Raw genomic sequence first — 14,782 nt, 5'->3', positions numbered from 1 at the left:
AGAGTGGAATGGACATATACACGCTACTAAATGTAAAACAGATAGGTAGTGGGAAGTAGCCGCATAGCACAGGGAGATCAGCTCGGTGCTTTGTGACCACCTAGAGGGGTGGGATAGGGAGGGTGGGAGGGAGACACAAGAGGGAGGAGATACGGGGATATATGTATACATATAGCTGATTCACTTTGTTATACAGCAGAAACTAACACACCATTGTAAAGCAATTATACTCCAATAAAGATGTTTAAGAAATAAATAAATAAAATATTGTGTTAGTTTCAGGTGTACAGCAAAGTGGTTCATATATATATATATATATTTTTTTTTTTTTTTTTTTAGATTATGTTCCATCATAGGTTATTACAAGATATTGAACATTGTTCCCTGTGTTATACAGTAAATCTTTGTTGCCACCTGAGATACTTGGAATTTGAAATGTACACCTGCTGGTCAGCCCTTCTAATCCATCTCTACCTTTCAGGAGAATAGTATATTCCACATAATCTCAATTGAACACTTTTCCCCTTACATGCAAACATAATACTTGATTTATATATCGTTAAAAAGAAATATAATGTGCTGTATTCATATTAGATTATATAATTTTTTTTCCAGTTCTTACTCTTATATCCTTTTTTTTATTCCCAAACTTCTTTTCATTCCTCTGGAAGGAAAAAAACACCCAAAAAAACTAAAAACTGACATATTAGTTTTTGGAAACTGACATACCCATGGGCAATCTCAAGATTATTATATTTAAGAGTTTGATGGCATCTTTCTTAAATGTATCTTAGCTAATGGTTTTAAGCTACTGGTTTTCCCTCTAATACCTCACCTTTCCCTAAATTATGACAGCTCTGTAATACAAGCAGAACATGTATTGTTACATTCATTTTAAATACAAGGAAATGGGTAAGTTCAGAGAGGTCAAGTAACTTTCCCAAAGTGAAATCTAGATAATGGCAGGCTGAATCTAGCATCCAGGACTCCTGACTTCTACTTCAATGCTATTTCCTCTATAATACACACCTTTTCTATCAAAAGGATAATACATGTCTCAGGACACACAGATCCTATACATCAAAATTAAAGAATGAGTACAACCTTCTGAAGAAGCTCTAAATAAAATGTTATATTTTCTATGTAAGGTTCACCAATCAAGAGATACAACCAATAAAGGTCTCTTGAGAAAATTTCCATTAAAAAACCTAGTGTAGCTTTCCTGCTTCCAAAGAGAGAACCTAGTGAATGGTAATTGGATGGTAACTGAACTATGCCAGTTGAAGATGCCAATTCTCAGATTCCCAAATCACAGTATTTTATTTAACTTTCTATGTATGACCATTTAGTCAATGGGAAAACAAAAGTGATAGATTTTAAAGGCCCCCTTCTTTCCCCTCCTAGATTCTAAGTGTGATCTCCAGAACAGTGACAGCAATAGAAAAATCACCAAAAATTTGTTGGAAATGCAAATTCTCAGGCTTCACCCAGGCCTACTGTGTCATAGACTCCTGGGGTGGTACCCAGCAATCTGTGTTTTAACAAGCCCTCCAGATAATTCTTATGCATACCAAAGTTTGAGAACTACTGTCTTAAACTATCAATGCTTTGAAAACATTGCATTTCTGTTTCTCTGCTATGTATACAAGCTCTTTATAACTTGTCATTTTAAGAACATCTTCTCCATACTATATTAATTTGATTGCACTTTTAATGACAAATTCATTTTTCCCTGTTCAGTGTTCCATGAGTTTTGGCTCATGCAGAACTAGCATAAAGTTTAAATACAAGTTGCTATAAATTTAATACTTAGCCTTAACTATCATATTTCACTGACTCCATATCTTTTAAAATTTCATTTAAAAAAATCCCTTGCCCTTCTTGTACCTAAATAATATATCTTCTAATCAGTAATGAGCCTTATGAGTCAGTATTTTATTTATTGTACAATAATGCTTCATGGAGAATTGTATTACTTATAGTTTTTATATCCTGTATTTTCTATAAACAAAAATCCAAAGTCCTTCAGGGTACAACTTTTCTAATCTGTTATGCATTTTAATTATTTAATACTTATTTTTGCCCAGTTTCTACAGGATGCACTGTGAAACTAATGTGCCAGTAGGTACATGTCATGCATTCCTTTTTCTTTCTTCTAATGTCTGATAACAAATGAAAGTGGGGATGCTAGGAATTGTTAAAAAGAAAGTAAATGAATTCTTTGTCTCACTCTGCACAGATGTACTAAACTCACATTTCCCAAAGGAGAAAGAAGATATTCAAAGGAAATAAGGGTCACAATATATATAACAAATGTTTAAGGAATCAGGATGTTTGAACTCCAAGGTCAGATGGTTTGCTCTGAAGAACTCTGGATGATGTGGTAAGAAAGGAAAACATTGAAGGCTAGATGGTAATCTAGGACACACAGCACACATTTCAGACAAGTCTGCAAATGCATTAAACAAAACGTGCCTGCTTGTTTGAAGTCAGAATTGGTAATTAGTAATCTATTTAAAACCTTTCACACATTGATGGTGAAATGGAAGAATGTCAGTACTTACATTTCAGTAAAAGTATCTAGGGGAAAAAAGCCATCACAATTTAAAAGTGTCCATATTTAAAATATAAACTTACAATACAGAGAACGAGAACACTTATGACTTTTTTTAAAGGCAAAGATAGAAAACAGGAAAAAGATGGCCCCAAAGTTGGAACTAAAATGTTTGATATCCACAGACATTTTAGCCAGACAACAAGGTTTTCAAATAGATGGATAACCTGTCAGATCAATAGGAATAGTATGTAGCAGGAGCTGCTTCAATGGATTCAGACTAGGCTGGAGGCAAACCCAAAGGCAGCCTACTTTTTTAAGTGCCAAATGAGAATGACAAAATTGGAAGAAGTCAATAGGAAGGATGAAAAGAAATTAGACATCTTTACAAAAACCTGCCCAATTTAACAGTTTGTCTTTACACCAGAATGCAAAGAAGAAATGCATAGACTCTAAAACTGTATTAGAGAGAAGAAAACCCATGGGAGAAATGACCAAGATCAAAACTCTAGTCCTTAACAGTTGAAAGCAACCATGGATTATAAGACTACGTATGAAGGGGATTCAAGTTGTGATTTAATATTTATATGACAAACATCACTGCTGAAACATTCCTCAGGATCAATAAAGCCTACAACTTCTCTAAACAGTTCTTTGGAGTTCTATATTTGTAAGATACTGTCATTAATCTGTTTCCTATGCCCAGCTTAGTAGGTAGGTAGTTACCGGAAAAAGGAAAGCAAAGCAGTTTTATATTGAGCAACTGTAAGGAATCTGTACTAATTTTCACAATCGGACAAAGAAACTTCCTAAAACAGCCAAATACCAAAAAATCACAAACCAAAGCTTTATCGTTTATAGCAGTGTGATAACAATTAGTATATCCCAAATGATAACCTTACGAATTACCATATAAGACAACAATTCAACTCTATATAAAGATAGGGTCAATGATTTTGCAACTGAACAAAATATGGTGTGTTTGATTCTAAATTAGAGCCCCTTAGAATATTAAAGTTATTAAGAACTCTAGGGGGCAAGGGGATGACAAAAATGACAATATTTTACTTTCATCCAACATTTGCAACTAATACAGAGTGGCTCTGTTCTTGGAACTGGGCCAATGTATTTGATTCTTTTTTAAATCAAAGATGATTTAGAATAGGAAGCAACCAGAAAACTTTTGAAATATTTTGGAAGGAAAATATACAGTCTTTTTAATCTTGCTAGGAAAAATAAACAAATGGAGGTGCAAAAACAGTGGGCAAAAAAAAAAACAGGTTTGCTACAGCACACCTGCTCTCATTGAGAGGTTTTGTTTCTTCTTTTCACATTTGCTCTTACAATTTTCTTCAAAAAATCCTGTCCACCTATTCATCCTTCAGGGAATAAAAAACACAATTAAAAGAAAAACAAACAAACAAAAGCATTCCATACAAACCTGAAGGAAAAATTAATCTATGATCCAGATGTTTGTGAAGGTATACGAAAGAACAGACAGGATAAGACATTTAGGATAAAGCGGGTAAGTTTCTGATATTTATTTTCCAAAAAGTGGGTGGGATTAGAAGTAAGATAAGCATCTATCAGTCTTAAATGAAAACAAAGAGGGACACTCATGATTCAAAGCAATCAATCTATCATCAAGCCAGGCTTGCTGTAAGATTATAGGTCCAGTTCTCATGTTAACTTTTTTAGATAATATTTTTAGATAAATTTTCTGGAAAGAAATGAGTAACAGAAATTTTTTGTTGTTGAAATAAAATGATTCGGTTTCAAATCCTTTTTAATATTCTCCTTTCCCAATTCTCTTCACCTCAATCCAGAAACCCCTCCATCCAGACAGAGTTCATGTTTTCTTTCTTTTCTATTTTAGTGAAAACACACCACATTGATTGTAAGAATCTTACTAGATTTCCATTTGCTTTGCCTCAGCTCCTACATTAATCCAAACAATAAGGGCCTTTAAAACATTCATAAATAACCTGCTGCTGCTGGCACCTAGGAGCCGAGTGCAGCAATGTTAAGCAACAACAAATTTCATAGTTCAAGAGGCACAGTTAAGGAAAAAGGTTGCTCAGGAAATCACTCTTATTTAGCACAAAGATCCTTAAAAATTGCATGAAATCAGTCAAGTAACTATAGAAACCAATTTCTTCAGCTCCATATCACACGTCTCACACCTCAATTGTCTTTATTATCGTCTGCTGTCAGATCCTTAATCAGAAATGTGAACAGGCTTGATGATTTATTCAGCGGGGAAAAGAATCTGTAGGTCAAGTGAAAAATTTCACACACACACCCATACATACACCACGTCTTCAACCTTAGGTACTTTCATTTCCTTCTGTTCTCAGCAGCTCTGGGGGCAACTCCAGTGAGATCCAATATTAAGGCTCAATTAAAATAAGCTCCAATTAGTGGAGCTTTTTTCTCTGGGGCTAGAAAAGTCAGGAAATGGATATTGGGAAATGTAAAAAGTCAGCTATTGAGAGGAGGCTGCAGACATAAATGAACTTATTTGTTGATTTCTACAGTTGCTATGCAGAGGCCTCTGGGAGTAAAAGCTTAACCAGTCTAAGCTATAAACTAAAACCCCCGCAGCTAAACATGAACTGTGTGAAACAAGGGCTCCATTCCAGAACAGAAAACTGCTGGGCCCAGAAAATTAAAAGCCAGAGGCGTTTTCCATTTAAAACTAAATCCCAGTACCACCTCCCAGCCAAAGAATTATAAGCAGTATCAGATTTACAAAACGAACAATTACCCTGGAAAAATGTAGCCTATTGTACGGTCCCAGATGCTAAATCTCAGAAGTTTCTTTTCTTTCTTTCTTTTTTTTTAATCCCACATTATATTCCTCCAAGTGTGCTGCTGTAGTTTACAAAGAGCCATTTCTAGACAGGCCTAAGCCTTGAAAATAAATTTTAAAAGGAGAGCACATAACTCATTGACCTCATTTGAAGTACTGCCCTTGCCTGCAGCAGTTCCTGTCCTTCCCCAAGGCTTCGGCAAATGGTATGCAACAGCAAAATAAACCCTGACCTAATTGCCAGGAGAGAGCTGCCAACCTTCCCTCAAACACAAAGACAAGCATGGTAACTTGAAAGTCCTACCTCTTTGGCTTTCTGCTTTAATCTCAGCTGTTCTGGATCTTCTTTATTGGAACGACTCTATCAAAGGAAAAGAAAATTTTAATAGAAATTACTAGCATCTAAACACCATAGTTGCCGTTAAATATTTAATAAATGACAATTTTCTCTTGTGATTGAAAACCTTAGCTCCAGGGGAAAATGCCTCAATCCAGTCTCGTGCTCTCCCTCCCACCTCCCCCTCCCTCTCATCATCTGGGCTGGCTGCTGCAGTTCTAGCCCGGAGGAAGCTTATAGAGAAAATGATGCTAACAATGTCAGTCAGGTCCAGTTGAGGCATGACGTTGTTCTTGCTGGAACACTAAAAACTGAAAAATGGATGGTAGAGATGAAGGAAAAGAAAAGGATAACTGTTGGCTCAAATGAATGAAAACAATCAACATGGGCTAATCCTTAGGTGAAGCCATTTTGGTAAAAAACATGGTATTTCAAGGACTATTAAAAACAAGAACGTGACGAACTTTGAACCAAATTTCTCTCTCTTCAAAAGTGTAATTTTTAAAAATTAAGAAATACATCCCAATGTTTTCATTAGAGTGTCTTATCATCTTTGGGTCCTCTATAGCACTTAACAGAATGCTGTGCCCAAGAAAATGTTCAATAAATGTTTACTGAATGTCACTTTCCATACTGATTCAGTTTAACATTCAAAAAATGAATAATCTTACAGGACTGCTATAAGAAAAGAGCTACCTTCTACATGTAATGCCATGATGGAACCAAAGGTAAGGAAAGAAACTATATTTCTGACACTACAGACATTTGTCCACTGAAAAATATGCTGTGGATAGGTGTATTCTTCTTCTTATTCTAATAAAGTTACCTAACTCCTTATAAATCTGAATATTCCATAACATTCAATAGCAGCTAACTAAAGATAGCTAACAAAACGAAAGCAAAAAGTATTTTCCTATTTACTTAGTTTAACTGATAATGTTTTTACTGATTTATCAGTACTTCTGTTAAAGGAAAACACAAGGAAGAAACTGTTTAGATTTGAGTGCCTTCTAATTTTAAACACCTTAATTAAATACCTACATAAGATTCTACCCAAAGCTAATACATTTTTTCTTAATTTTGTCTCCAATCTAATAAAACAACTTCACTCTAGCCCAAACTAAGAAAACTCCCTTGTTATTCTACTTATGTTAGGAGAGAATGAGCATGAGTATATGTGTATTCACATAAAAATATGTGTGTATGTACATGTGTGTGTACATAATTTTTCCTACAGTAATAAAAATGGGCACAATTGGGGTATCAAGCCTTTGTCAGTCAACCAATATTTATTGACTATCCATTAGTATATATTCTACTCTGTGTGCCATGGTTCGAGGCCTTGGAGATACAGAAAATGAGGTAACAAGACAAAGTCTCTGCCTTCGAGTAACTTACAGTTTAAGAGAAAAATAAACAATTTATAGAAATTAACACAATTGTGAAATGTACAACATTTATGATGGGGAAAAATAAAAACCAATGACTGACAGTGATAAGTACTATAAGAAAATCAAATAGGATAATGTGATAGAAAGGGGGGTGTACTTCTATAGCTAGAATGGGATGGAAGGCATCTCTGAGGAGTGACAACTGAGCAGAGATCTGAATGACAAGAAGGAGGCAGCCACATAACGATCTGGGGGAAGAACACTCTTAAGCAGAAGGTACAGTCACTGCACGAAGCCAAAAAGATGGGAATATGGTTGGCATACTCGAGGAAAAGACAAGAAGGCTGGTGTGGTTGGAGCATAAAGAAAAGTTGAGAGGTAAGCTGGAGACATGTGCCGCCTTGTAGGTCATGATAATGGAGTTGGGGGTTTGATTCTAGTTGTAAGAAAAAGCCAGTGGAGGGTTGGAGCACAGGTGTTGAGGGGGCACTGGCAGGACACTTTCGGAAGGTCACTCTGGCTGCCGTACAGAGGATGCACTGTGCGGGTGCAAGACTGGAGACACAGGCACACAGAGCCGTTAGGAAGCTGCTCTAAGACAACCGCTGTAAAAGCAAGACTGAGAAAAAGATGAGGGCAACTTGAACCAGCACCACAGAATATGATGATAAATAACTAGATCGAAATACATGTTGGGGGTAGAGTCAACCAGATTTATCAATGAATTGGATATAGGGTGTGAAGTAAAGAGAGGAATCAAGAATGATGCCTAGGATTATGGCCTAAGTAACTGGAAGGATAGAAAATTCCAACTTCCCGAGAAGGTAAAGACCAGAGCAGATTTGGGGAAAGGGAACTCAGTGTCCAGTTTTAGATGCTTCATTAGTAGTCTAGGATACAAACTTGGAGCACAAAGAAAGGTCACTGTGACTGGAGCAGAATGAGTGAAGAAGGGAAGGACATGAGGCAAGTTCAGAGAGAGAGGTGGGTGCCTTTTAAAATTTAGTAGTAAGTTTGGATTTTATTTTAAGGCAAGAGGAAGTCACTGAAGGATTTTAAGCAACAGAGACACACATGATTTGTTATGAAAACATTATCCTGACAACAGTGTGAAAAATGGATTGTAGAAGGAAAAGGACATTAGTTAGAAGACATTATAAAGGTCCAAGGGAAAGATGACTCAGACCAGAGTGATGACAACAGTGATGAAGAGAAGGTGGTGGATACATTTTGGGAACTGAATAGGAAAGTGAACTGGACGTAGGGAGAGAAAAGAGGAAAAGGAGTTAAAGATGACTCCTAGGTTTTTTTGGCTTGAACATCTGGGTGAATAATGATGTCATTTACTGAGTTAGAAAATCTGTAAGAGTAGAAGGTAAAACTACAAGAAAGTGAGAGCAAGTATAATATACTACACCCGATAATAACTAAACAAGTATTTAAAGGTTTATAACCTTGTTTACAGCATAGTAATTGGGAATAAAATACCAATAAACCACCTCGTTACATTGGCTGTGTGCTTGCGTATAATACTCAAGGGCTCGAGAAAGAGCATCCTCCTGTCCCAGCAGCCTTTCCCAGTGCAAGAGGGGTCAGAATGGGGGCTGAGACTGTGGGACAGTGAGAAGCTGCACAGTGACAAGGTTGTGGTGCACCTTGGCACATGAAGGCATAGACCAGAGGTCAAGAATGCAGGGTGAGGAAGGGCTGGGGAAGACCCACCAAGGCATGGGCCAGTGGGCATGGCGGCCAATTACATGGGCGATGAAATGAGGGCAGGGGTAACAGTGGTAGCAGACAGAAGAGTCAGTCAGCATGGCTGCTTGGGAGATTAGTTACATTGATCAAATAAGTAAATTGAGAACATAAGTAAATATATCGAGGATAATGAGAGCCAAGTTTCTGACTTCAGAGTAAGTACTTATAAACATGGAAAGGTTAAGGCTAGGAAGAACCCTAAGATATCAAGAGTCGGAGATATTCATATAAATTTATAGTTTTATAACGTACACACACAGGAAAATAGTTATAGATCTACGTTTGTGTGTTTATATAGATATGTGTACATATCACATACCATACATGTTTCCTAGATCTGTCCATTTGACAGGGTCTACAGGGTATCTATGTAATGATACCCTCTTAGCAATGAGCACACTGTAGGCTCTAATCTTGATTTCTGGATATCATCCTCAACTAAAAGTATACTGGTCCTTGGAGAACTGACTGATTCCAGGCTGGGAAAGGATGAGTAAAAGCTGGGCCTGGAGTACTTGTGCCTGAAAGTAAGGACATGCTCAGTGAATGATGGAACATGATTAAAGGACAGAAGTGCCAGCTGGAAGGGTTCTCCCACTCAGGAGACATTTGAGCAACAAAATAATAATGATAGTAATGGGTTACAACCTGTTGCATCAAACAGAAATCCACAAGCGCATGTTTGATTAAAATGAATGCATGAATGTTATGAATGGTATGAATGAATGAATGAGAGAGAGGAAAGCTCTTCCACACAGTAGAGTACTAATAAACGTAGAAGAGATGACGAGAATAAAGAATCACCATTTGGCAGCCATCACAGAGGTATCTGATTCACAGGTATCATCTATGGATACTAAAGTTGCTCTGTGGAGTTTGATGAGGTACGGGATATTAGTATAATGCTATAATACCGTCCTACAAAAAACTAATTGATTACAAAGGGGGAAAGGGCAACTTTAAAATGGAGAGAACTAATCAAGGTTGCCTTTTGATAGAATCAGCTGAGAAGAATGAAGCATCATTCTATGCATTCACACCAAGAATGCATGACCCAAGTCAAAGTTGTAAGGAAACATAAGATGAACCAGGTTGAGAGTCACCCTACAGAAGGTAAGGCTTGTACTCTTGTACTCTTGAAACCTGTCAAAGACAATGAAAGAAAAGAGTGAAGAAAATCTGACTGAAGGAATCTGATGACAACTGATAGACACATATTCCCTGAATGGGAAAATGGGACCATGAAGGAAAAAGAGGGTTGAGACAGCTGGTTAAATCGGAATGGGGTCTGTGGATTAGATGGTAGTGTCAGTTTATTCACGTCCTGACTTGGAAGGTTATACAGAAGAATGACCTTGCTTTCGCAAATACTCTAGAATGTTTAGGAGTGATGAGACATCATGTCTGAAGCTTGCTTTCAAAAGGCTCAGAGAAAGATTAATTAGAGACAACAGTTCCACAACTTGTGAAGTACGAGAAACCTCTGAATTCAAGAAAAGAAGAACAAAAAAAGAGAATAATGATACCGGGAGTGTGCACCTGTGTACAGAAATGATGCAGATGGAGAAATGCGTAAAATGTTAAAATGGGGAACCCAACTGAAAGGAGATGTATAGTTCTGGCAACTTTTCTGTAAGTATGAAATCATTTCAAAATAAATGAATTTTTAAAAAAGTGATTAGTATGTGACTAGGAACAAATATTCTAAAAGGGGAGGATTCCAATAACATTGGAAATCAAAACTAAAGCGTTTAAAACAAAAAATAACACTAGTATCCAACCCTTAAGACTGCTCCCCAAGGCCTACAAAGAAATGTGCAGCAACAAAATGCAAACTATGATGGAACTAGCTCTCACTCCATCTGGCACTAATGGTCCAGGAAAATGCTTAAAGGAGGAAGAAAGAAAATCAATAATAGCCTTACCTGTTCTCTCTTTTAGTATCTCTCTAACCCATTCCTGCTCATCTTCTATTTTGTTTCATATAATCCTAATTATTCCTAATTTTTACCTATAACATTCATGTCCACTTTCCAAATTTTCCTCTCTCAACTTCAACTTGGCACATATTAAATCATATCCCTAAAAAGACCTTGAAAAATTTTTAAACATTTTTACTTGGGGAGGGGGGAATGGTATGATGCTAGGCACACAGGAATTGAGAATGAGGAGACAAAAGATTATGTCTCATTAAACTAAATTAACTGAAAGCCACTGTACCACACCATCCTGTGGCTGTGAGAGAATTTATTAATAATTTCATTTTAAGAAATCCTTCAGAGAAATCTAAAGGCCTAACAAAACCAAGATAGTCAACAAATGATAAAGCCAATTCTGACCTCCTTGCCAGGCCATGTTCACTCATAAATCACACAGGACCTTACCTTGGCTGCTTTAAGTAACATTTCTCTTTCTTCTACATCCTTTCTCTGCTTCTCCAGTTGATCTAGCTTTTCAAGAAATTTGAGCTGTGATCTGGTGTCATTAGACAGGATGTAATTTTCACTTGCCTGGGGAAAAAAAAGGTCTTATGATGATCCTAGGCAACACATTCTACATTAGGTCTTGTTATAAATCAGCTAAAGACAGTAACACAAACATAGGGAACTAAATTTACAGGAGGTAATATGTTTATTTCTGTTAAGCAAACAACAACAAAATAAGAACTTTAATCATCCTTAAAATTTGAGAGGTGATTAAGCATTGAAATTTCAAAGAGCTTTCCTAGTAAGCTTCATCCAAGGGGAGGAAAAAGGAATTAAGCCAAGCAGATCCTAATAACTGGAAGTAGAAAGCAAGAGAGTGCACCATTTACCTATAATCTAAATCTTTTTATTTAAACTATCGTCCAGATCAGCAGACCTTAATGATTAATTAAATCGTAGGCCTGTGAAAGACAAAAATAAGAAACAATCACCTCACTGAAAAATATACCTAAGATGAAAGTTATCACCCTTGTTTCTATTGTTGAATTGGTCTAACCATGCCAAGTGAAGGCAACTTCTATGAAAATACAACATAAGACAAAATGGCAAACATTAAAATCCTAAACCCTGTTGTAAGGATTTCCTTAAGCTATGGACTTGGGCAGAAACTATAGTCAAAGAAATTAAGTATACAATGTATAAATGAGAGTCATAACAGAGAAGTATAATTATTCATCTTCAATGTTCCATAAAATGATAAAATTTATACTGTTTCATTTATTCTGATATTCTACCGTGTAAAACAGTGCTTTACAGTCTAAATATTTCATAATTTTATCTGATATGACCACCTATCTCTCCTCCTTTAATACATGTATGCTTGTTGGGGGTGGGGTGACTTCCTAACATCTACTCATTTCAGTAATTCAGACGTCCAAGCTGTAGGAGGGAGACTATAAAATAGGAAAACTGAATGTTTTTAAACATTTAGTCCAACGGTCAGTGCGTGGCTTGGAAATCTGGGTACAGCACCATTCCCATCTTTGTTTTATCTCATGCTTATGGTTGATTCAATTAACTGGGACTGAGAGATTTCATATGCCCAAGATTCTTTTTAAATTAAATTTTTATTGTTGGTATTTAACTAGATCAAAAGAGTATTACATAGAATAATGAACAAGGATGTATTAGTGCTACTTATTTTACTTTGTGTTTAATACAAAAAGAATTCTCAAATGTTTTTAAAGTTAAATAATACAAGATAGAATATGGAATACATTATAAGCCAACCATACAGGCATAAACAATAACCAGTGGTTTCTTAAATACTTCATTTTTACCATTTTTGTGTTCATATACCCTGGAGGTAATTTACTGACAGGATTTAATTTAAAAGGACAGCAAATGCTAAATTAAAAAGGGGCACAGACTTTCTAAATTTGAACCCAATCTCATTTCCATGCTAAGATTCCTTCTCTCTCTTCCAACTCAGTACAACTGCCTCTTGCTTAATGCATCCTTCCTTTACTCTTACACATCCTAAACAACTGAGTGTCTTCCCTACTTCTACTGAGTCTCCAATTTTATTTAAACAACAGTAACCCCAATCTTATCATGATGCTTCCTGTCTACCCAGCTGGTCTAACTGAAGTCTTTTTGCACCACAGAGTCAGGTGGTTTAGCAGTGAAAATATAAGGACTCAGACCAAACAATAACATCATCAAGTGAATCCCATCTAAAGAAAGTACTACAGCCCCTTTCAACTGGAAAACATGAAGTTTCTCCACAGCCACTGGCACGTAGAAGACTCTAACATATCTTCAGTGGGAAAAAAGCTGGCAGCAAGATCAAAAGCTTTGTATCACGTGTGTCACTTTCTACTTCTTTACTTAAATCTCAGTTTATGGACTATAATTAATTAGAGAATTACGTCTAACCAGGTGAAAGATTATCAAAAGTAGATGGATTTCAAATGGAAAGAGATGGTGGGATTTTGCTTTTAATAAAAGTAGCTTGGGGCTTCCCTGGTGGCGCAGTGGTTGAGGGTCTGCCTGCCGGTGCGGGGGACGCAGGTTTGGGCCCTGGTATGGGAGGATCCCACATGCCGCGGAGCAACTAGGCCCGTGAGCCACAATTACTGGGCCTGCACGTCTGGAGCCTGTGCTCCGCAACAAGAGAGGCCGCGATAGTGAGAGGCCCGCACACCGCGATGAAGAGTGGCCCCCACTTGCCGCAACTAGAGGAAAAAAAAACAAACCCTCACACAGAAACGAAGACCCAACACAGCCATAAATAAATAAATAATTAAAAAAAAAATAAAAGTAGCTCACTTTTGTGAAATTCATGGAGTAAAATTTCCCATACTGTACAGATAAAAATAAATCCTATCAGGGATGAACTGAAATATAAGGACAGGGCTCAATCTGTGACACAAAGATTATTAAAATCAAAGTCTACAAAATAAGTATATAATTTTGAACTAGATCCAAATATAATTAAATGATTATTATTTCTGTTTAAAGAAGGATGATCATGTAGCTGCTTTTCTATATGTGCAAATTCACACAGTGGCATTAGCTGTATTAAGGAATAAGTGTGGGGAAAGGTGGACAGGGGAAAATCAATCAGGATAGGCAGTGTCAAGACAGAAGGTTAAGAAGGTGTTAGCTTTAAGCTAAGTTATTGAGTTTCTAAGTGGGGTAGATCCTATCCATTTTGCCTGGGGCAACTAAATCCTTGAAATATGTGTTATTGATATACACTAGAAGAACTACTCCATCTGAAGGCTATACATAATAGAGCTTTGGATGGCATTCTGGATAGTAAACATTACTTGGAAAAATTGTATTCCATACTAAAGGTACATGCTACATTTTGTATAGAAACTGCTTACTGTAAATGAAAGTGCACTCATGTATATCTGAAACAACAGGGTGTTTGAGGCAGGAAAAGGGGAGAATCCAGATGTGAAAAATTATAAGGCTCTTTAAAAAGTTACAGTAAAAAGACAAAAAGGAAGACTAATCCCCCCACATCCCAAAAGTGAAGGTAAATTGTTATCAATTTAAATTAGGTTACTGCAAATTTAGGATGCTAATTGTAATCCCCAAGGTAACCACTAAGAAAATATCTAAAAAATACACACACACACACGCGCGCGCGCACGCGTGCGCGCACAAAGGGAATCAAAACAGTATACAACAACAAAAAAAATCAAACAAAAAAGAAGGCAGTAGTAAAGGAGTGCCAAAAAAGCTGTAAGACACACACAAAAACAGAAATAGCAGAAGTAAGTTCTTCCTTAATCAGTAATTACTTTAAATGTGAATGGATTAAACTCCTCAATCAAAAGGTAGAGACTGACAGAATGGATAAAAAGCAAAAATCCAACTATATGCTGTCTACAAGATATTGGCTTTAGATAAAAGCACAAATAGGTTGCAAGTCAAAGGATGGGAAAAAAATATTCCATGCAAATAATAACCAAAAGAAAGCAGGGGTGG

General features: G+C 36.6%; 1 protein-coding gene across 2 annotated transcripts in view; it reads right to left on the bottom strand.

Annotated features, from left to right (window-relative positions):
- The window catches only part of TAF4B (TATA-box binding protein associated factor 4b), a 115,102-nt gene that overhangs the window by 40,005 nt on the left and 60,315 nt on the right, over positions 1–14,782 (bottom strand). For both annotated transcript variants that reach the window (XM_036823941.1, XM_036823942.1), the window contains 2 exons: positions 11,237–11,362; positions 5,671–5,727 (listed from right to left, as the gene is read on the bottom strand). In XM_036823941.1, coding sequence (XP_036679836.1) covers positions 5,671–5,727; positions 11,237–11,362 — 183 coding nt within the window. The remainder of the gene's footprint in view (positions 1–5,670; positions 5,728–11,236; positions 11,363–14,782) is intronic.

Source organism: Balaenoptera musculus, chromosome 14, assembly GCF_009873245.2.
Source record: "Balaenoptera musculus isolate JJ_BM4_2016_0621 chromosome 14, mBalMus1.pri.v3, whole genome shotgun sequence".
NCBI lineage: Eukaryota > Metazoa > Chordata > Mammalia > Artiodactyla > Balaenopteridae > Balaenoptera > Balaenoptera musculus.
The sequence above is the reverse complement of the archived record's forward strand: the minus strand, read 5'-3'. Positions and strand labels throughout refer to the sequence as shown.